This window comes from Lontra canadensis, unplaced genomic scaffold, assembly GCF_010015895.1.
Source record: "Lontra canadensis isolate GAN:19392208 unplaced genomic scaffold, GSC_riverotter_1.0 scaffold32, whole genome shotgun sequence".
In the NCBI taxonomy this organism is placed as follows: domain Eukaryota; kingdom Metazoa; phylum Chordata; class Mammalia; order Carnivora; family Mustelidae; genus Lontra; species Lontra canadensis.
Window position 1 is genome coordinate 18997717 of NW_022631026.1, and position 24251 is coordinate 19021967.

At 42.8% G+C, this 24251-nt stretch overlaps 1 protein-coding gene across 3 annotated transcripts in view; it reads right to left on the minus strand.

Moving 5' to 3' along the window:
- Positions 1-13102: 13102 nt before the first annotated feature.
- Positions 13103-24251, minus strand: part of DNAJC27 (DnaJ heat shock protein family (Hsp40) member C27) — a 28185-nt gene continuing 17036 nt past the window's right edge. Inside the window, exons 5-8 of one of the 3 annotated variants that reach the window (XM_032866967.1) lie at positions 23519-23641; positions 18327-18487; positions 15059-15187; positions 13103-14914 (exon numbers count right to left, since the gene is read on the minus strand). In XM_032866967.1, coding sequence (XP_032722858.1) covers positions 14869-14914; positions 15059-15187; positions 18327-18487; positions 23519-23641 — 459 coding nt within the window. In that variant the 3' untranslated portion in view covers positions 13103-14868. Of the gene's footprint in view, positions 14915-15058; positions 15188-18326; positions 18488-22034; positions 22153-23518; positions 23642-24251 lie in introns of those variants that run through there. The other 2 variants (XM_032866970.1, XM_032866969.1) reach the window with 2 other exon arrangements.

A 24251-nucleotide genomic window follows, 5' to 3' on the forward strand; every position in this document is an offset into this window, starting at 1 on the left:
CCTGGCTTGCTCAGCTTTGGCCTGCATCCCCCTGTTTGTCATTTTCATGGGGTAGGGGCACTTCAGGAGCTGCATTTCCTTGCTTCTCCATTTTTTTTTTTTAAGTAGGCTCCACACCCAGCATGGAGTCTGACATGGGGCTTGAACTCATGACCCTGAGCTTAAGACCTGAGCTGAGACCTCTTAATAAAAACTCCACAAATCACGCACTAATCTGGATGGAACTGGAGACTTTTCATCTTGTTCATAATTTTGTATTCATGTAGCTCTAAGTGGGAGTTAGGTTTTTTTTGTTTTGTTTTGTTTTTTATTTTAATGAAGTCTAAGTTCAAATATGCCTTTAAACAAAAATAATTTAGGGGTGCCTGGGTGGCTCAGTGGGTTAAGCCTCTGCCTTCGGCTCAGGTCATGATCTCTGGGTCCTGGGATCGAGCCCCACATCGAGCTTCTCTGCTCAGCAGGGAGCTTGCTTCCCCCTCTCTCTCTGCCTGCCTCTCTGCCTACTTGTGATCACTGTCAAATAAATAAATAAATAAAAATCTTTAAAAAAAAATTGACAGTTGATCCTTGAATAACACAGTTTTGAACTGCATGGATCCACTTATACATGGATTTTTTAAAAATACAGTATAGTACTATAAATGTATGTTCGCTTCCTAATGATTTTCTTGAAGACATTTTCTTTTCTCTAGTTTACTTTTTCATAAGAATATAGTAGTAATACATATGAACACAAAATATGTGTTCAAATCTTTATGTTATCACTAAGGCTTCTGGTCAAAGGTAGACTATCAGTAGCTAATTTGGGGCGGGGGAGTCAGAAGTTATACTCAGATCTTCAAATGCTTGGAGGTTGGTGTCCTTAACCACTCCCTGCCATTCAAGTTCAGCTGCACATTAAAACAACTTCAGAGAGAATGACATAAAGGAAGATTTACATGCTAGCTATAGGTTGATACTTACTGTTCATTATATCTTCATCCCAGAGTCTAGCAGAGTGACTGTCATAGAAAAGACACAGAGTAAATGTGTGGGGGGAAAGGCTGCTTAGGAATCAATAAATACATTCTGAAATGTTAAGAGCTCGGTGGCCAATCCCTCTCCAGGGTACACTTGCTGTCTGACATGCAGAACTTTTCTTCAATAATTTGAAAATGGTGGAGTTCTCAGACTTCTCTCCCAGGGTGGGCCTGGAGATATTTTTGGCAGTTGGGTTGTATGATAGTTGTTGGGATGATTTCTGTCTTAAGTAATCCCAAACTCAGTACAACATGTCTTAAATGGTAGAGAAAGGTATTACCTCTATGCTGTGTCTTCGGATAGGACCTCTACCCAGTCTTTGGACAGCGCAGGTCTAAGGTTAGTTATTCAGTGGTAAAATACCATCTTTAAGGTCCATGTGACTTTCCACCTCACACCGTGCTGCCCTTAGCGTATCTGTGTCACCATCCTAAGTTATCACTCCCCATGGCTACAAGATGGCGCCACAATCCAGCATCATAGGCAGATAGGACATTGTACCACAGAAGAGGAACAGTTTCCTCCAATGCCTCTTTTTCCAGGAGTACAAAATTCTTCCCAAAAGCTCCCCATAAGGGGGACCATGGGTGGCTCGGTTGGTTAAGCCTCTGACTTCGGCTCAAGTCATGATCTCGGGGTCCTGGAATGGACAGACACTGTGCTCAGCTGGGAGTCTGCTTCTCCCTCTCCTTTTGTCCTCCCCCAACTTGTGCTCTCCCTGTCTCTCAAATAAATAAATAAAACCTTAAAAAAAATGCCCATTATGTCTTTTTGGCTAGGGCAGGGTCACATACCCATTTCCAAACCAGTCATTGGCCATAGAGCTGGTCCCATTGTGGACAGTTCGAATAGCTCCTGAGTCACCACTGAGCCGGCCTGTGGAGGGATACGTTCCTGGGTAACATAAGAAATCTGCCAGCGAGGAAGAAGGGAGGAACGACGATTGGACAAGCCATCAACAGTGCTGGTGCCCCTCACAGGCCAGGCCTGATGCCCAGCAAAGCCCCCTCTCTTGTCATTTTTGTAAGGAACTTCCACAAACCAGGAAGACACTGAGACAAATTTCATCAAGAAAATTACACCAAGATCTGATTAGTTAATGAGCAACATACTGGGGGACAGTAAGAGTTTGCCAGGCCAAGAGGAGAAGGGAAAGAGGGTGTGCCTTCGAGGCTGTTAGAACGGGGGGCTTAGACAACAAGCATGTATTTCTCTCAGTTCTGAAGGCTGGAAGTCCCAGATCAAGGTGACAGTGGACCCAGACTTCGGTGAGAGCGCTCCTCCCAGCTGGCAGATGGCTGCTTTCTTCCTGCGTCTTCATGTGGTGGATAGGGGAAGCTCTGGTGTCTCTTCCTCTACTTAGAAGGACACTAGCCCCATTGTAGGGGCTCCACGCTCATGACCTCCAAATAGTCCCACCTCCGATACCATCACACTGGGGATGAGGGCTTCAGCATAGGACTCTGGGGGGCTGGGGAGGGGAGAGGACAAACATTTAGTCCATCACACTGTGTTAGGTGGAGGGGGCAGGAGTTACAAAGGCACAGAGCCATCAACAGTACAATGTATTCAGAGAAGGCCAAGTTCAGTGTGCCTAGAGCACACAGGAGGGTAAAGAGATTAAGTGCAGAGATAGTAGAAGGAGGCCAGATTACACCAGGCCAAAGCCGTGTCGTGTGGTAGCAAAGGGTATGGGCTCAGAAGTCAGGCCCCGGGCTGAATGTGGGTTCCGCTCCTAGTATCTGTTTCCTGCAGCTGCCATAGCAAGTTTTACAAGCTGGGTGGCCCAAAACGGCAGAAATGTATTCTCTCACAGTTCTGAAGGCTGGAAGTCCAAAATCAAGATGTCATTAGGGTAGGTTCCCTCTGGAGGCTGAAGGAGAATCCATTTCTGCCCCTTTCCTAATTCCGGTAGCTGCCAGCAACCATTGGCCTTCCTTAGCTCGCGGCTCTGTAACTCTGTGTCTGCCTCCGTCTTCACATGGTCTCCTTTTCTCTGTGTGTCTCTGTCCTCTTCCCCTTCTCTTGCAAGGACTTGGCTTTGGCTTTAGGACCCACCCTAATGCAGACAGTTCTCATTTCCTTACCTTAATTACTTTACCTTAAATACCTTAATTACATATAAAAAGACTCTATGCCAAATAAAGTCATATTCTCAGGCTCTGGAGGGACATATCTTTGGGGGACCATAAGGCAACACGACTATGGTATTAGATGATTTACTTAACCTTCCTGAGCACATTTCCTTTTCCATAATATGGGGATAAAATGTTCGTCCTGGGGGCACCTGGGTGGCTCAGTCGGCTAACTGATCTTGATCTCAGCTCAGGTCTTGATCTCACGGTCATGAGTTTGAGCCCTATACTGGGCTCCATGCTGGGTGAGGAGCCTACGTAAAAAAAAAAAAAAAAAAAAGTTTCTCCAAAAGGTCATCGTGAGTTTGAAATAAAATGCTTTTAAATGGCTGAAGAAGTGCTTAGTTTACCATAAGTGCTCTATAAATGGTAGGAGTGCTTAGTTTACCATAAGTGCTCTATAAATGGTAGGAGCACCGATTTTATGGAGCGAGAGTAGGTGTGTAAGGAAGGAGGAAAAGAAGAGTCACTTGCCAAATCTGTTCTCCTTTTGACTGCAGAGGTGCACCAGGCAACCTCTAAGCAATTCCCAGCTCAGTCTGTCTTTTGGGATAAGGGAGGGGGCAGTGTTGCGGCTGCCCGTCAAGGAACCGTCGGGCCCGGGGCTGCTGGTCCCAGACCCCGCTTCAAGAATCATGGTCCTACACATTTCCTCAGTTCTTTTTTTTTTTTTTTTAAGATTTTTAAAAATTTATTTGACAGAGAGATCATAAGTAGGCAGAGAGGCAGGCAGAGAGATGGGGAGAAACAGGCTCCCTGCCAAGCAGAGAGCCCCATGTGGGGCTCGATCCCAGGACCCTGGGATCATGACCTGAGCCAAAGGCAGAGGCTTTAACCCACTGAGCCACCCAGGCACCCCACATTTCCTCAGTTCTTAAAGCACCTTCTTTGCAAATATTAAGTGTTCAATCAGTCCTGTTGCAATGACTCATACACTTGCGGCTAAAAAGTTGATCAAAGACTTAACACCGATTTGATAATGTTGACTGGAGGCTGCTAGTGAGTTAAGTCAGGTCTTTCTGCCTGGAAACTTAAATGATGATATAAATTAATTTGATTTCTACCAAATCCATCCCACTAAATACATTTCACGAAACCACACACCTTGTTGTATTAAAAATTCCCTGGGTGGGGCGCCTGGCCGGCTCAGTTGGTGGAGAAGACTCTTGATCTCAGGCTTGTAACTTTAAGCCCCGTGTTGGGTGTAGACATTACTTAAACAATAGAATCTCAATAAATAAATAAATAAATAAAAGTCCCTAGCAATGTGGCCGGCACGCTCTCCATGCGCTTCAGGAGCTATGGGGCACTGGATTAATTTCATCGGATCTGCAGGGAAAAATCACAAGGAATGAGCCACTTTCATGCCTTTAACAGCAAAACAAAGAGATTTTAAGTCCTTAGCAGCAGATGGTAACTAAACCCATCACAGGGATCATTTCATAACGTATAAAATTATTGAATCACTATGATGTACACCTGAAATTAATGTAATACTGTATGTCAATTATACTTTAGTAAAAAAAAAAAACAAAATGTAATTAAAGAGTCTTTAGTGGCAATATTGTTAAAGAATGTAATCAGTCAACGTAAGCACTGAGAGCCCCCTGCCAAGCCCCTGGGAGAAATGCTTTGGGAAATGAGGCTTTGAGATGTAATCCTGCCCCAAAAGAGCTAACAATCTAGCCGAGGAGATGAGACAAAAGGGGAATCTCTCGAGGGGAGGGGTGTGGGGAAAGCTGTGTAAACCCCCCTGCCCACCTCCTTGCTTCCCAGGTACAAAGAGTTGGAGTTTGCTATATCACGGCTCACAAAAGCTTACTGGTGTGCCTCCCAGCTTGAAATCAACCATGAGGACAGTCTGGATATGACAACGGGGCAAAAGCTGCAAATCAGGATTTCCTTGCCCGCTCCCTGAGAGCCAGTTTGCCAGCACACCAGTAACTCCAAGGGCCAGAAGAGGAAATCTCAAGATCGCTTCCAGGGTATAGCCTGGAGACTGCAATTTCCAAGGACTCCTGGTGTGAAGTTGCATGGGAGCCGGACTGGCCAAGACCTAGAGGGCTCCCAGGGGCTGGGGCTCAGGGCAGGGCTGGGGAAAAGTGGCCTGGAATTACTGACCCTCCGGGTGAACAGGCTGCAGAGGAGGTCAAGGGCCATCCTGGACAATCAGGACAACCAGGAGGACAAGCGTTTGGACCTGAGGTCTGGAGGCCGTGGTGCGCCCGTGATGTCAGCAGCAAATGGCAGAGCAGGTGGGACCAGCGAGAGGCCAGGGAGGCCATTAGGGTGGGGGGACAGAAAGAGGGCCCCAAAATACTTCTCTTGACCAACAAGAGAGGTATGGCGCCCTTTGCCCCAGTCTAGGTCTCCCCTGGGCAAAGAAGGGGGTGGAAGCCTCAGGAGGAGGGGGTCTTGGATTTACTGGGTTTTAATCTAGAGTTGATCATGTTTCAAACCAGAAGTGACTAACTTGCCTCAAGAGGTGAATTTTAAGCTTTCCCACCTTTGGTGGAAAATGTGAGCTCAGGGCTCAAGATGACTTCCGTTTTATAGGAATAAAGAATGTCTTTGTACATCTGAGTCTTGTGGACTTGTTACTAAAAATTTCCAGCACCATTTGCTTTTGTAAAGCGAGCTGCTGAAATCACGACTGCGTGTAGCAGGAGTTTAAGGTTTATTAAAAGAAAGGAAGGAGTTCAACAATGCTATTATTCCTAAGTTTAGCACAAGCCTAGTTCACTAACGTTTTTTCTAACATCGTTTTTCTTTTCCTTTCCCTTTTCTGTTTTTGGAGTGGTGGAATGGCAGCAGGATTATAGAGATGTTCGTGACCTTCCTCGGATTTCAACAAGGGCTGGTCTTTAATCAGGAGCCTTATCTAATAACAGAGGAAAGTGCACCTTGAAAGGAGGACCCCCTTGCCCAAGGCTACTCTCTTAATTACGAGGAGAGAGAAGGGCCCAGCCCGGGTCCTCCCCTCTCAGTCCTACTGCTTCCGTGTTAGAGAGAGCTTGCAGATATGTAACGTCGGTAAGTGAATTTGAAATTCCAGTCGGACAGCCCTGATTGCAAGGTTAGCTTTTCTTTTCTTTTCTTTTTTTTTTTTTAGTATAATTAATCTTTTTTTTTTAAGATTTTTAAAAAAAATTTATTTGACAGAGATCACAAGTAGGCAGAGAGGCAGGCAGAGAGAGAGAGGAGGAAGCAGGCTCCCTGCTGAGCAGAGAGCCCGATGCGGGGCTCGATCCAAGGACCCTAAGATCATGATCTGAGCCTAAGGCAGAGGCCTTAACCCACTGGGCCACCTAGGTGCCCCCGAGGTTAGCTTTTCAAACAAACTTGTGAGAGACTAAAAGCTTTTTCTCTCTTAGGATGAAGTTTCTACTGAAGTAAAGAAGCAGGATTTAATTACAGCCCAGAGCTGCCCTTAGAGGTTCCCACAGTTTGGAGTCTCTTTTTTTAAAAACTGGTACCATATTTAGTTTTTGTTGTTGTTGTTTCATTTAACTTTTTAGATGACTAAAATAGTTTACATCCATTGGGAAAACACAAATAATATGGACAAGTATAGGGTTGAAAGTCAAACAATCTTGACCTCGTTCCCTAAAACCCTCTCCCCAGACAGTTTGGCGAAAATAAACCACCCTTCCTCCTGCAGTGCTGGTGATTTGGACACAGAAAGCCAGGGCTAGGCTTTGCCTGCGGGAAACCACCCTTTTAGGGCTGGATGGCTTCTAGCTATGACAAGAGAATAAGCTAAGGGTGTTAGAAACCGCCCAGAAACATAAGCTGTAAAGCATCTATCTCTCGGGTCCGCAGGCTTAATTGCCCCCAGTTGCTGACCTGGCTGGATATCCCTTAAGACGTGATTTCCAAGCTGTTTGAAGGCATCAGAGGTTTGGCAAGGGCTTGTTCAAAATCTCACTTAAAAAAAAAGAAAAACAAAAAACCAAAAAACTTGTTGATAAATAGATCCAAATGTATTATATTTCATATTTTAAATATTTTTTAAAAATTTCTTTGAGAGAGGGGCACCTGGGTGGCTCTGTGGGTTAGGCCTCTGCCTTCAGCTCGGGTCATGATCTCAGGGTCCTGGGATCGAGCTCCTCATCGGGCTCTCTGCTTGGCAGGGAGCTTGCTTCCTCCTCTCTCTCTGCCGGCTGCTGTGATCTCTCGCTCTCTCTCTGGCAAATAAATAAATAAATAAAATCTTTTAAAAATTTTTTTCTTTGAGAGAAAGAGAGAAAGCACACACAAGCAGTGGTGGGGGGAAGGGGCAGAATGAGAGGGAGAAGCAGGCTTCCTTCCTGCTGAGCAAAGAGACTGATGAGGGGCTTAATCCCAGGACCCTGAGATCATGACCTGAGCCGAAGATAGACACCCAATCGACTGAGCCATTCAGGTGCCCCTATATGCTGTATTTTAACACACTGTTAACTTACATTGTCATACTAACTCCCTCTTGGCTTGGACACCCTCAGAAAGAAGTTTCCTTCATTCCTGTGCTCACATGCAGGATTTAAACTTGTGTCACTGTAAGGAAAGTTGTACCTTTGCGGTCTTCAAAAAAAAAAAAATACAGCCTATTTATTCCTTTACGCAATATGGGACAAGAGGGTACAATATTACTCAGGAATACAAAGCAGAATATTTTAAGATTTGGATCCTGAGGCTGGTAGCGCAGATTGTGAGCCTGGGTTCTGGAGCTGAGCTCGGGTCTGAAGCGCTTCCTGTGTGGTCTGGAGCAAGTCACTTAACCTCCCTGAGCCTCCGTTTTCTCATCTGTAAAATGGTGATGTTATAAAATGTATTCATCTTCTTAAAAGTCCTTTGGTTGTTTCTGCCACTGGGTACTTCTCTATGGCTATCTTTCTGTTTCCTAACATCTAATAATTTTTAATGTCTACTATCTTTCCACTTATCCTTCTCGGGACCCCAGCTTTCTGCCTCATCTTATCTGGTCTTTCTTCCCTTTCTTTTGGCAGCCCCCACCCTCAGAAATCTTGTTCGTTTCTTAAGAAGAGCAGCTCAGGTCTTTGCCTCCTGACACAAAGCCATAGTATTTTCGCTTATGTCTAAAATGTCATCAGGGCCCTTCGTTAAACAGAGTCCCTGCCCAGCCTGCCCGCAATACCGAGTGCCTGCCAGCAGCTCATAACAGACAGCGTTTCCCTGAGCCCTTACTCTCTCGGGTGAGGTGCTCCCCTCACCAGTGCCTGTGGGCAGGAGGGAATGGCATGGGGACTTTTTTTTTTTTTTAGATTTTTATTTATTTATTTGACAGACAGAGATCACAAGTAGGCAGAGAGGCAAGCAGAGGGAGAGGAGGAAGCAGGCTCCCTGCTGAGCAGAGAGCCCGATGTGGGGCTCGATCCCAGGGCCATGGGATCCTGACCTGAGCTGAAGGCAGAGGCTTTAACCCTCTGAGCCACCCAGGCGCCCCGGCATGAGGACTTCTGACAGAAACTCTGCCATCAACCTTGGGAGGCAGAACTGCCTGTAGGTTGCTTTTATAAGGAATGATGTTGAAACTGTCATCTTACAAATTCATCCTACTAAAATGTTGCTCTTAGCCGTTTTACATACAGGGTTCCCATGTTGGGAGTTAACTAGAAATAATGGGGTTCTGTCCATAAACATTTGACAAATGCTGACTTGGGGCTTTTCTCCTTGCTCCCTGTTACTCAGAATGGAAACGGTTTCTTTCATTGTATTTTCCTTTTGAACCACTAAGAGTCTTTGCTTTCTTTAGTATTTCTTTTATTAAACTTTTTGTTCTCTCTCGTGCTCTGTAACTAGCAGAATGTTCGCATTCCGATATCTGAGGCCTATAGACACCTCACGTCTTCATTTCCCTCAATCGTAGCAAACTTTTACTGTCTCTCCTGTCCACAAAATGCTATCATGGGCGGCACTTGCTGGCTTTATAATGACCTTTGACAACTGACTGTTCTGGATGTAGAGAGGATAATTTTCTTGAAGTCAGCACCCTTTACAACTGTCTACTGAACAAAATCTTCACTGGATGGTATCAGAGGTACAGATTATTGTTTTAACTAAAAGAACCTAAAGTCTAGGTATTTCCTCCAAATAAATCCAAACTTATCAACTGCTTGGGAAAAATATATTAATTATAAATATAAAACATATATAAAGAGACTCCTTAAGTCTGGAACTATTTTCTCTAGGCCAATATGAAAAATTGAGCTTTGGATAATAATAATGATTAAGTTTCCTGAAAAAAACCTTAATACAGCATTTTAACAAGCCCCATGATCTACAGTATATAGTAGCAATCAGAGTATTCATTCCAAATTGTGTATCTTGAATACTCAAAAAGGGCAAACTTGCCTCTTTGGAAATAAACCTATAGGAAATAAGAAATAAGCCTATAGAAAAATAAAAAAAGAAACTGGCATGCCTGGGTGGCTCAGGTCATGATCCTGGTGTCCTAGGATGGAGTCCCACATCAGGCTCCTTGCTCAGTGGGGAGTCTGCTTCTCCCTCTGCCTGCCACTCCCCCACTTGTGCTCTCTCTGATAAATAAGTAACTCTTAAAAAAAAATAAAAGAAAAAGAATTTTTCTTCAAAACTACACACACAGAGACACTAGAATGTTAAAAGGCACAGGGCAGGGATTTTTGTTGGTCCTGAGCTCGGTTGTATCCTCCATGCCTAGAACGGGGCTGGCACATAGTAGGTGCTCAATACATGCGTGGCAAATGATCACTTTAACAATAACGTTTAATTAGAAACTTAAGAAGTTGCAAGTATTTGGCATAAATGGACCCTGAAACAAATTGAATAAACCTAATTTTGTTTTTCCGTTTACAGCTTGCGACTATTGGGTTAAGACGTAGCCAAAGACTCCAACTGAGAAACAAGTAATTGGATATATTATAATATATAAATATAATAACATGCCTATCAGATGTCATTCCAGTCTACAGACCATAGCTTTCTCATCCTTGCTTACAATCTTGAGGTCTACTATCGTCTAATATCCCTTTAGTTTCAAGTAATGGAAAGCAAACTCCCAACTAAACCAAGCAGAAAACAGGAGTTGGAGGTTTGTGGGAAGGATTCCGGGGTGGCATATGGGCTTGCAGAACAACCAGCTAAAGGGATCTCAGGAACCAGAAGGCGAGTCTTGGCCATCAGGACTCTGTCTCCTTATGAATGTCTGCTGCATTCTTTCAGAATGTTTTCCATGGCATTGGAATCAGGTTGCCAACATCAGCAGAACTCCTCCCATCTTACTTCCTCCCCTGAGAGGAAGTTTTCTTTCCCAGCTCCGGTGAGAAAGATCCCAGAGAAGGATGCCAATTGGTTCAGCTTGGGTGACACTCCCAGCTCATGGGCCATTCTGGGTGGCTAGGAAGCAAAGGAGACTTCGGCAGCTTGTCTTGAAAGCATGTTTGGGGAGAGTAGAGCAGTTCCCCAAAAGAGTGTCGTGCCTTCCCAGGTGAGAACATACTTCGTTCATAATGAAAATTACAGCCCTCATGTGAAGGCTTCCAAGAGACACTGCCTTCTGTGGGCTGGCCCTGCAAGGCTTTCACTTTCAAATTCTGGGTTCCCAACAGTCTGTTACTTAAGGATTCTTGTTTCCAGGGACCAGTAACTGAATGAGTAAGCTGTTCAGCCGAGAGCTGCATTATTAAAATAGGATGGTAACAGTTTTATCTGAATGAAAAAAGCAACACAATATTAGTTATCTTTAAGAAATCAAGACACGGGGCGCCTGGGTGGCTCAGTGGGTTAAGCCTCTGCCTTCGGCTCAGGTCATGATCCCAGGGCCCTGGAATCGAGCCCCACATAGGGTTCTCTGCTCAGCAGGGAGCCTGCTCCCCCCCACCCCGCCTACTGTGATCTTTGTCAAATAAATTAAAAAAATCTTAAAAAAAGAAAAAGAAATCAAAACACTTTCACCATGACTTAAGAAGGTTAGAATTACCTGATGGACTGAGAAATAAAATTTCCTCCATTTCCCAACTGGAAACTCAAGCAAGATATCCTCTATAAGGCCTCAGTTGGTGAGGGCCTGGGCTGCTTCTAGGCTAGTACGTTTTACATTAAAGACCAGCATCTCAATAAAGAAGTGCAGCCCACAGGCTGGTGTTCGAGTTTTGGCTTTATTTTATAAAAATACACAACTTAAATACATATGACACTCTCTATACAAGACATAAACAACTGTTAGATTTAACATTTTCAGTTATTTCAACAGAACACAAATATGCAAATTACCTCGTAAGAGCGAAGGGTATCGTTAGAGACTCTGCATTCACAGTCAGAGGGGACGATCACCCTGCAGGATGCCGGACGCTAACCCAGACCGTCCAACCTACCGACAAGCCACTTCACACCAGGGCCTTTTTGGCACGGCTTAATATTGCACTGCTTGTTAGACACACTCTAATTTCCCCATGTCACAAATCTAAGCTTTTGTCTTCTCTAGAAACGTTTAACGGAAAAACCAATGTACAAACGTTATACTTGTGCTAATACCAAACATGAGAAGTATGAACCTTTTTTCACTTTGCAAAACTTGCAGTGGAAGGTGGGTAGCTCTCTTGTGCAGCTAAACTCATTTTCCAAAAGTTTTGCAAAAACGTTGGCAGACTGAGTGAGCTAGGTAGAGTGCGGGGGGGGAGGGAGTGACATGCCAGCGCCCACTGAAAGTACCTCTGAGAGTGGCGCTGTCACTGTCACTGTCAGCGGCAATCCGCGCGCGGATCCACCCTTTCTAACTCGGGCCTAAACTACCTCCCTCCCCCTCGAGATTCTGTCACCGTTCCAGGAGGAAGTGTGGTCCTGATACAGGGCTGACAGGGGCTCCTTACTTACTCTGGCTTTCTTTCAGAAATTTAGCTGCCTTATCTATGGCTCTTTTAACTAGCAGTGAATTAGATACTGGTTTATGGGTAGAGAGAAATTATTTACCAGTTGGGAATTCAATGCACGAGAACACACTAGAGTGAGTTTCCTGAGGTACATGTGAGCCTCAAGAAAAGTGTGCCAGCGACAGGATCTCCGCAGCTTTTCCTGGGTGGCAGCACAGTGCTCGAGGCCTGGACTTCGACGTTCACAGGCTAACAGAGCCGAGGACACATGTGTGGGGAGACGCGAGACAACGAGGCTGAAGGAGAACTGTGGACAGGCGAGAACATCAGTTCAGAAGAAGCCTCAAAGGGGAGCAGGGGGAGAAAAGGACGGTGTATTTTAAAGTGCTTAGGTAGGATGGGCAATTAGAAATATCTCAAGGGATTTCAAAAAGCTTTAAAACTGCTCGTTCCTGATGACTCAGACATGGAAGTAATGGCTTTAATACGAACTGTTCAAACTTCTTAGTCTTTCCTGAAAAACAAGATTCTCCATCAAATATTTTTAGCCAATGGAATGATTCTGCTAGTTGTTAATCTCACCAGTGTATTCTGAGATCCCAACTGGCTGAAGGAATTTCATACGTTGAACTACAAAGTACATGTTTGCACCGAGAATATAAATTTAATGCACAGAGGTCTACAGAGCTTTGTATTACGTTAGTACCAAAAAACTTTGCATTGCAAATCATGCTCTATTATCCCTTAATATTCTACTCAAGGATTATGGCACTCAGACAAATTCCAGGACCCTGAAGCTTAACTTTCTTCTTTTCTTTCTTTTACATAAATTCATGGCCATCCTTAACATTAATAATGAAGGTGTTAGGAACTGAGTTCTAAGACCTAAGAACCAAAATCAGGCTAAATTTCTACAAGTCACTCGTTATACAGGAACGGAAGCACTAACAAATTCTGTTGTAACTGTTCATCTGCACAATGTAGTTGAATGAGGTGACCAACCTGGTCTTTAGCAACAGTGATGAAAACTAGCACAGGCTCCATACAGGGCCACATACTCAGTGGGCTGTCATGTCAGTTTGGGCTGATGCTACCATGCACAGTCCCTCGTTTATTTGACTCTAGTTTCTTTACAAGAATAGACCCACATTTTTAATTACTTTAGGCATGATGAAGGCCTTAAGTAAAATTTAAATTCAGAAGCACTTTGGGTTGGAGTTTTATAGTCCCAGAAGCTATTTAAAATTACAAGTCCAGAGGAAAATCCCCAGGAAATCATGTATTAGACTCAATTCGTAAAAAAGAAGCATTTTCAGTATTACCAAGATGAAAAGATATACTAGAAAACAATGCTCTGGTTTCCTGACAACAAGCTCAATGCGGCCCAAGGGCAGACACGCAAAGGGAAGCTGCTTTGGAGAGGAGAATCCAGAAGACTGCAGAGGGCTGGAATGAAACTGAAGTGGCTTTTCTTTTTGGGTAGGTGAATGCTATTTGGTGATCAATATGGGATAGCTGCTTGAAACTCACATTTCATGCACCTTAAAGCTCAATTAGTGCAGGGTGGTTGCAGCTAAAAGATGAGTAATGTACCGAGATTCACAATACAATGGGTCAAACAGCAAGACCAGTTCTGAATGCTCTGGAGGAAGGGCCAGTCCTAACATACTTGATCTTCATCCGTTCCGTGGATATGGAGGAGGAGACTATGGCAAGAGAATGGATTTCTCTACATTACATAAGCTTTCATAATCTAGACTGTAAACATATTACTGTTTAGAAATATGGAGCCCAAGCAAAAATTAGAGATTCTTTCCACACAGGCCTTACGATCTCTCCCTCCACCAACACCCAAAGGATCCACACCTGACTCCGGTCAACCAGGGCTTGTACGGGAGGACTATAAGGTGAAGCCTCGTAAGGGAGGATGGAAAAGGCAGTGGCCAAAAGCCAGACAATCAGGAGAAAAATGACAGATGTGGTATATTTAAAAAATAAATAAATAAGGAAGAGAAAAGGAAAAGGAAGGAACTCAAGTAGCTAAGTGAAAAGGCCAGGCGGTAGAGGAGTGCCCCTGCGTTTCCTACCTACCTGTGGCAAAGGATGCAGAAACAAGAAAAGGCAGAAGCCTCATCCACAGGCTCTCTCAGGGGCATCAGACAAGTCCAAGCCAGGCTGGCCGTGCCCTTGGGCCTTGCCTCTGGCCTTGCCTTCCGGGATGCGTATACAAGCTCTCATGTGACCTGCAAGCATGTCTGTTGTGGGACGTGACTCCTCCTTCCTGGGTGCCCAATGCTCCCTACTGCTACCGGCATTGCTTCCGTGGCTGGAGAAAGGCCTCAGATCCAGGGGCAAGACGAGCAACAGCCAGTGTTCCAGAACTCGTGGCTGCCACTGCCTTTTCTCTCCTAGAACTAGCCTGTCTCTCCCCCTGGTGGCTGGAGAAGGGGACAGAGTATAGGTCCACAAAGGACTGCTCAATTTGGAACGGTATTACCTTGATTCACAAACTTCCAAAGGGCTCTCCAGAGTTCATTAATTATAGATGGATCGATGGTTCAAATCCTACTAAGGAACTCGTAAAAGAAGTGACTTGCTTGTGAGGTCCCACCACACTTTTGGGGGTTTTGTTATCATTTCCTTCTGTTTCTGCTGTCTCCTTCTCCAATGAACTTTTAAAAAAGGAAAAGAAAAGCGAAAGGCCCTCCTGTGCCCCTTCCTCCCTCCAGAAACCTCCTGGACTGTCCTGAGTCAAGTGCATGATGGATGCTACCATTACCGAGCTCACAAATGAAGGAGGAACAAAATTCGGATTATTTGGAAATAGGAAAGGAACTATACGTACAAGTGGCGCTTGGTTGTCTTCACTGCTCTGTAAAATGTCTGAAATGGTCACAGGCACCTGAATTTCTAATTTACAAATGACAACACAAGAGAAAAAAGCAGTAAGATTTTTGTGGAGAAAAAAAAAAAAATCCATGGTGGTTATTTCACTTTTAGGGACAGTCAATTTATACTTGAGGGCCACACTTGTCTTTTTCTCTGACTTCCTACTTGATGTTTTTCAGGAGGGCAGTCCGGGCATTCACCACCGCTTTGAAGGCATCTTCACTACCGGGCGCCACGCACTTGTCGGGGTGAAGCAGGACAGCGAGCTTCCGATAGGCTTTGTTGACTTCATCCCTACGAGAAAGAAGCCAAGCTCTATGTCAACGACAGGGTCAGCCCCCCGCCACGGCAGTTTGATGTCTGGACTTACATCCTATCTCTTGCATTACTACCTTTTCTCAAAAGTGGGACTAAAGGACTTGGAAACAAACAATAAACAAGTAAATAATACGTTACAGACAAGTAGAGAAAGAAATATAATGTGACGTATCGAAACACCAAGGAAATGCCTGGTAAAAGAAAGATCCACAGAAAGGTCCTTGGCACAGAGCAGGCATCCAGCAAATCTTTGCTGTCTGAAGCGATGAGGGCACGGGGTGATCAGGAAAGGCCTGTGGGGTGGGGTTCTGAAGGAGATGGGGAGACACTGAGCCACCGGGAGAGAGCCGGCAGAAGCTAGGAACTACGAACAGCATGGCCGTGGCATGAAGTTCCACGAGGACACTGCTGGGGGTAACAAAAACAAAGTTGGCCAGGAAGCACTGACCAGTAAGGGAGGGGCCTTGAAATCAAAACAACAACAAAAAAGTAGACTTGATAAACAATGACATCAGTAAGAGTTTCATGACAAAAAAGGTGCTGAGAAAGCTGATTTTCGAGGTTAGGAGATTGTTACAAGAAGCCAAGCACGAGTACAAGAGTCTGGATCAAGGGAGGCCAAGGGATGGATGCCACACAGAAAGCATCGGCAGAAGCAGGTGACGAGCTGGACATACAGGTCAAGGAGATGGAAGAAAAGGGGCTGAAATGAGTTCCAGGGTCAAGGGGATGCTGAGGCTCAGGGAAGATGGTGACACCATTGACCAAGAAAGGGACACTGCAGATGGGGGTACCAGAGAGCTCCAGCGAGCTCCTGAGACCAAAGAAGAAAGAAAAGAGAAGGGAACATTACCCATAAAGGAAAGGGGCAGTAAAGTGAATCCCAAAGACCAGGAGAGCTCTGGGAGACCACCTGTCCCTCTCCTTGCTCTTCATCATCCTCTGGTGTTAGGCCTCCAGAAGCTTCTAAGTATCCAGCTCCTCCTCTGGTCAGGTGTAGTTCTGTCCTTACCGGATAGTTTTATTTCCCACCACCTTTTTGTAATTTAGGTTTCCAGTTATGCTATTAGCCTGGATATGGTGCTTTTCCCAAACGCTCTAGTTTTTCTCCTTTATGTTTTATCAGAAGGATTTCTACTCGGCTCTCTGAATTAGAGAGATGGTCTGTGATTGTCTCGCAGGTGATGGAAAGTCTTGGGTGTCTACTTGGAAGGACTGAGGTCACAGGGCCATGTTCATAGTCCTCTAGGCTTGGGGCATGTATTCTAAGACTTTTTCTGCTTTCTGCTCTTAAACAAATCCTGAATTCTCTTATTCTCCTTCTTTTTTTTTTCTTTAAAGATTTATTTATTTATTTAACAGAGAGAAAGACAGCGACAGAGGGAACACAAGCAGGGGGAACAGGAGAGGGAGAAGCAGGCTTCCCGCTGAGCAGGGATCCCGATGCGGGACTCAATCCCAGGACCCGGGATCATGACCTGAACCGAAGGCAGACACCTAACAACTGAGCCACCCAGGCACCCCTTGAATTCTCTTGTTCTAAAACATGCATGGGGCTTTTTTACATAGACAATTCTGATATTAGCTAACAAGAATCATATTCTCCCTCTCTGAAGAAATCCGAATTGCCAGAATTCTTCACCAAAATAACAAATGTATTAACAAATACATTTACAAAGTAACAAATACATTAATTCTGCTGAAGATGAAGATTTTCTTAAAGTTCAAGAACAGTAAACATGACACTGAACAAACATTAAAACTCTTTATAACTTCAAAACACTGTTTCTAGGTTCTGTTCAAGTGTGCTCACTGACATACAAAATTAGTTCGATCGACCCAGAGAAAGAGCGGTAAGAGAAGCACATGTTTATATTGGTCAGTGATGGAGAACTTGTGGAAGTCCCGTATATTTTGGTAGATTCCAATTAATACAGATAGTAAATAAATAAGGAACCTGAAGTTTCTTTTTCCTTAATAAACACTGTACTAAGTTAACTAAGAAGTTTCTTTCTTTTAGAGCCAATCTCCCTTGGGAGGTAAACAGAAGATGTTAGAATGAGACTCTGGAAATCCCAAAGGACATTCAAAAGACACCAATTAACTGTGCTATTTACACAAGATCATCTGAAATGTTCGTGTGTTTAAAGTCTTCTCTGTAAGGCCTGGCAAGTCGAGGTGACCAGTAACTGTTTTCTTCTTCCCCTGCCCTCTCGCCTTCTGGGCCAGAAGAGGAGACCAAACTGGAAAAGAGAAACTTAACGCCATTGGTATCAACAAGGTGTTTCAACACGCACTTTTGTATGCGTGTGTGTGTGAATCAAGGTGACAAAGTAGAAAGGGACAAGGTTGGGGAGGAAAGTTATGGTGCAAAATAAAAAGACCTGAGAACGCTTACAATTACAATAAAAATCATAATATGTACAGTAACAGAAGCATTCTATTGTTAAAAGTTATATAATCATACCAAACAAGGATTTATTCTTGCACAAGCAACAAAGAATAGTGATTGTATTTGTCTTCCTCCCAAATATTTCTTTTGGCTAAAAATAAAACCATTTAACATAAATTCATACACAGATGAGGACCTAGCAGGATTCTGAGGGCCATAAAAAGAGACAGAGCCAGGCAGACACACAGTGTTCAAGGTCAAGAACCAATTCTACCACTAACTCCTAGGGTCCTTGAACATGTGTTTAGTCTCGCCAAGTTCCAGTTTTCTCACCTATAAAATGAAATGTCTGGAGAAGCTGCTAATATCCTTTTCCTCTTCTAAAATTCTGTGATTTAAAATTTCTCTTTTGTAAGGTATTTTTTTAAGGTTACATTTGCTTCAAGGCTCCTATTCCACACAGACAAAAGCAGAACACACCATTACCGAAAGTATTCATGCAAATACACTGCAGAGCTCCTTCATCAGGCCACTGTGTCCTCTACTTTGTTTCTCTGGCATTCAGTTAATTCACTGAAGAAAAGTTATTACATAAGCTAATGCATTTCCACACATCTTCATATTTCCAGTCAATGACAAGAAGATATATCAGACCTATGATGTTGACAGCTGAATTTTTCCCCAGGACAGAACTTGGAACTAAGATCCTAGAGCACCGCTTACCTTGAGGCCCCAGGTTTGACTCCCAACATGTCCCAACTGTCTTTACTGTTTCGAATTCTGCGAATGGTGTCTGCTTGTTCTTTGGTGAAACTAGCATTGCTATTCGTGATAGGACGTTTCCCTCCATTTTCACATAAGTCAACTATGGATACATAAAAGGTCTGCAAAAAGAAATCATCCCAGAGGAGAACTGATTTTATGAAAATAGGAATTTCCTTTAAGCATAACTTAAAGAATTTTAATATATTACAATAACTTAAAATTCACCATAAAGCAAATATATAGTCTGGAAGGTTTTTTTCTTTTATCTTATATGTGTGTTTATGTGTATATGCACACCTTGTGTATTTTTTTAACACACAAAAGTATAAGGAATAAACTTCAAATGGCTCATAATCTTCCTCTCAAATAACACTCCTGAGGTTAAAAGGTAGTAGGTGAACACTGTTAGAAAAATTCAAATAGTAAATAAAAGTGTAAAATGAAAACTGTCTTCCTGCCCCTCGAGTTCCTCTCCTAGAAGTAACCATTGTTAATATTTTTTGAGTATCTTCCCAGAAAAATTTTCTATCAGAATACCAGTATATCAGGGCACCTGGGTGGCTCAGTGGATTAAAGCCTCTGCCTTTCGGCTCAGGTCATGATCCCAGGGGCCTGGGATTGAGCCCCACGTGGGGCTCTCTGCTCAGCGGGGAGCCTGCTTCTGCCTGCCTCTCTGCCTATTTGTGATCTTGGTCTGTTGAATAAATAAATAAAATCTTAAAAAAAAAAAAAATACCGGTATATCCATCCCTACACTAAACACTGACATAAGAGAAAGCAGATTAAACATACTGCTTAGCTCCTCAAACTTTTTCACATAAAAATACAGAGGCACCTGGCTGTTTTAGTTGGTAGAGCGTGCAACTCTTGATCTTGGCGTTGTGGGTTCGAGCCCCATGCTGGGAATAGAGATTACATTAAAAAAAAAAGCTTTTAAAAAAATATACCTTGGACTCTTTCTCTAGAGAGAAAGTGCATATAGACACTTTCCTCATCCTTTTTAATGACTGTTCAGTATTTCACTATGTGATTGTATCTTAATTTATTTAACCAACTCCCTATTTCCCCAATTGACAAGTCAATTATTTCCAGGTGTTGCTATTACACACAGTGCTTTAATGAATACTCTGTGTGTGTGTGTGTGTGTGTGTGTGTGCTTGCACACTTGTGGAGATGCTGCTTTCAGATAAATTCCTAAAAGGAGAAGTACTAAGTAACAGTGTACAGGCATTTTAATTTTTGATTTTGACAACTGTCCTACAAAATGACTGTGCCAGTTTACACCCCCATCACAGAGTCCGACACTCTATTTCTCTGTCCCCTTGTCACTATGGGGCATTCTCACGTAGCTTCACTTTCGCCAAACCTATGTGTAGCACACAGCTTGGATTTAAAGTTTCTGTAAGTGAAACTGAGTGTCTTTTCATATGCTTAGTGCCTTTCCTTTTTCTCTAAATTGTTCAGATTCTTTGCCCATTTTTTTTTTATGTTTTTCAAAGCAAAAACTATTTTTTGATCCTGCTCATAGTTCAGTTACTATTATTGGATAACTTTGCTCAGAAGATTCATTTAATATACTATACTGCTCTCAAATTGACACATCCCTTCTTCCCTCCATCTCCTTTTAAATCTCTCTTCTTTTTCAGATATGTCTATAATTCCTGTCATTGTCCAAAATTTTTCCATTTCTCTTAGACTCCTCCTTCTTATCTCCAGTAATAGCTAATAGACTTGACAACCTAAACAAGAAGGCTGATTTGTGAGGAGGTTTTCTTTGGTTTATCAGTTAAACTAAAATATAAACACTCCCAGATCTCTGAGGACACAAGCATTCACTCGTAACACACATGGTTTAGAAGCGCCAGCTGTGGTATGGCGTACAGAATAGGAGAACTGAAATCAAGGGTCTGTTTACATTCCATGTCTGAGTTCCAGCCATGATGGAGTGACAGGGATTGGGCTAGAACTCCTGCCATAAACTACTATGAAAATCGACAGACAGAGGAAGAAACTATTTCCAGGTAGTGGACCACAGCAAGCACAGTACTGCCCCTCAGTTTCTACCTGGAGCCCATTTCCTGGCCATGCCTCAGAGAGCTGGTCTGAGCAGTCCCACAGTCCTAATGAAGGAAAGAGAAAGAGATCAGAGTTTGAGGATACTGAAGGGGCTGGAATCTGCAGAGCGAGGCATGGGAGAGGAAGGAGAAAGGCAGGATTGGGCCGCAGAAGTCCATGTGACGGTTCCCCACTAATCTGTAGCTGTGGTCTAGGCTATAAATGCACAGGGTGAGATCACCTGAGGCTGACCATGCGACTGAGAAGAGAACCAATATACTAGAAGTCTAGTGGTGCTTTGGGAAGAGGCATTCCAGGAACAGTACAGTTTGACCTTGCTAGAGTGCAGGCATTGCTTACTATTTCATTAGTATCCCGAGGATCTAGCTGAGACACCACAGAAAGACTATGGCTTGGTAGTAAACTCATCCTGACAAAACTGAAAACCAAGAGCTGACAAGGTCTAAAAGGAGACGGAATTTGAAGGCTGAGTTCTACCAAATTAGAAGGGCTTAGACAACAATTTGGGCTTACTTCAGATCCTTGCTATGAAAGCAAAAAACCAAACCCATGCAAATTCAATGTAATCTGTTGGTAACTGCCCGCTGAAATAAGAACCAATATTCTGCTGAGGAAAATAAAGAATCTAGAGCCTCTACAATGCATTATCCACAGTGTGTTGGTATTCAATCAAAAATCACTATTCATACAAAGACACAAGAAAATATGATCCATAGTCAGGTGAAAAAAAAAGAAAAAAAAGCTGTCAACAGAAACTGGTCCCAAGATGATTCAGATATTGGACTTAGCAGACAAAGACTTTAAAGGAGTATTATAAATATTTCAAAGAGATAAAGGAAAACTTAAGAAGTGAACAGATAGAGAATCCCAGCAGAGAACCAGGATCTACACAAGAAAATCAAATGCAAATCCTAGAACTAAAAAGTATCGAGTTGAAAAATTCACTCAGATTTAAAAGCAGCTGAAAGACCATTAGAGACTATGCGATCCAAAAAATAGAGAAAAAGGAAAGAAAAATAACATAGTCTCAAAGACTATGGGACAAAATCAAATGGCCTAATACACATGTAACTGGAGTCCAGGAAGGAAATGAGTGAAAATAAACTAAAAAATTTTGGAACAAATGATGATAAAAAACACCTGCTTAGCTCTCCGAGAAACTCAACAAATACCAAGCAGGATAGATATAAGGAGAATCACATCTAGTCATACAGTCCAAAGCCAAAAGCCAAAGATAAAGAAAAACTCTTGAAAGTGGCTAGAGGGGAAAAAATCCCCAACACATTATGAACAAAAAAACGAGTAAGAATGCGTACTAATATCTCATGAGTTGCAAGAGAGGCCAGAAGAGAATGGACCAACATCTTTAAAGGGCTGAAAGAAATTTAATCTTCAAGAGTCGTTATTTATACCCTTGGACAAGTCACTTCAGTACTCTTAGATGTTATAAAATCTGAAATGAGAATAAAACCTGCTACACACTAAATCTCAAATGAGATGAAACATGCAAACTTCTCCAGAATAGTAAAACACTATTCAAATGATCAAGTACCGTTATTGCACATAAATAGGTACAGGTTCATGTACTCAATAGAACAGGATGTGGCAAGCCAACATCAACCTTATTGGTCTTGAAACAGAAGCTATGATGCCCGATTCAAACTGTCAGCCAAGGATGAAACCTGTCTTCTAATAGGGGCAGTGACATCTTAAGAGAAAGAAATTCAGTATAAAGGATTAAATAAAATCCCACTCAATAATCAAGAACAACTCTTTATAGTATAGCTACATTATTTGAAATGCTAAAAATTCCCAAAATATCAAGATATATTCATAAGAGAAAAAATGCATAATTCATGTCACCACTTACTTCCAAATGTATCTATAATCAAGAGTTGACTTTATAATTTATTATTTTAAAAAAGGCTTGTTCTGGGGGTGCCTGGGGGCGTGGTTGGTTAAGCATCTGAATCTTGGTATCAGCTCAGGTTGTGATCTCAGAGTCATGAGATCGAGCTCCATGTCAGGCTCCCTGCTCAGCTCGGGAGTCTGCTTGAGTATCTCTCTCTCCCCGTCCCTGTGCCCCTCCTGCTCATGCTCTCTCTTTCTCTCTCTCTCTCTCTCTCTCTCTCTAAAATAAATAAATAAATAAATAAATAAATAAAATCAATCTTCTTTAAAAAAAAAAAAAAAGGTCTTGTTCCGGGCACCCAGGTGGTTCAGTTAGTTAAGTGTCCAACTCTTGATTTCAGCTCAGGTCATGGTCTCAGGGTTGTGAGGTCAAGCCTGCATTGGGCTCTGTGCTAGGCATGGAGCCCGCTTCAGATTCTTTCTCTCCCTCTGGCCCTCCCCACTCCTTCTCTAAAAAAAAGAAAAAGTAAATAAATAAACCTTGTCCCTTAAAATTATTAAAGATTAGTAATTTTTTAAAAAATCACCATCCATTCAGGTTGCAATATGAGTACATCCTTCCATTGTCTACTTGGTGGGTAAGACCTTATTTTTACGTGTGATTGGCTGGACTCTGCAACGCCAGGCTCCTATTCTTTAACTGCACCCTTGCAATATAGGATTATATCAGCTACGGCAAGGCAATTTCACCAAAGTAATCCTTCCATCTACCTATTCATGCAAATGTAACACCATTAACCAAAGGTGGTTCTCAAGAAAATCTTTGTTCTATTATAAGTAAGTATATAATAACAGTTGTTAAACTTGATGGTCATCAGAATCACCTGGAAAGCTTTTTCAAAATATAGATTCTCGAGCTCCAGCACAAGCACTAAGCTTCCAGTAGTTTTGGAGCCTGGAAATCTGTATTTTTAAGAATTTCCCAAAGTAATTCTGATGATCAGCCAGGTCTGGTCTCAAGCACACAGCAGGCAGATACCACACACACACACACACACACACACACACTCTCTCTCTCTCTCTCTCTCAATCTTTTTCTCACCAACTTCTGAAAAGAACAAGCTTATTCCAATGAGAAATTCCTATTACATTTTTGCTTCTCATAATTTAAACTAAAATTTGGCAGGGTCAGCCTCGGAACAAACAAAACAATGCCAGCTTACCTGGAACATCTCATTGATTCCCTCTCCAGTCTGTGCTGAAGTTTCAAAGTACAGGAAGCCTTTGCTTTCAGCCCACAAACGCCCTTCACTTTCATCTACACAGCGGTGCTTGGTACAGTCAATCTGAAATAGAAAGTCGGGGGACAGAGAGAAGACCCCAAACTTGACCGGCTAGCACAGGCCCTGTGAGGTCGTCATCAATCTTTTACTGAGGCAAAAACTACTCTTACATGAACTCCAGCACCAGTATATACAATTACGAGGACCAAAAGAGACCCAAAAAATTGCCAATAGGGAACATAGACTGATTTTCTGTGGCAAAATGACAAGTGCCTGCTCCCGCACTTCCCACTTTATCCTCGAAGAAAACTGCTCACCTCAAATTCACCTCTGTGAAAGTAGGCTTCATGATGACTCCCACACTCAAATCTGCTTTCCATTCCTTTCCATAATCCACGCTGCACACCTAATTACTGTCCCTTTTCTAATCAAGGCCAGAGTGTAATTATTAGGATCCCCTTCTCCTGCTCTGTCACTAATACCCTTCCCCATGTATAGCACCAGAAAAAAATGGATAAATACCCCAACATATGGGAATTTGTGTTTTTATTCTTTATGTTTTAGGGATGTATGTTTTGAAAATCTGTTGATTCCTATAGTATAGAATAAGGATTTTTTTTTTTTTCATTTGTTCCCCAAAACTCAGAGCTGCACTCTTCCTATAATGGATCCA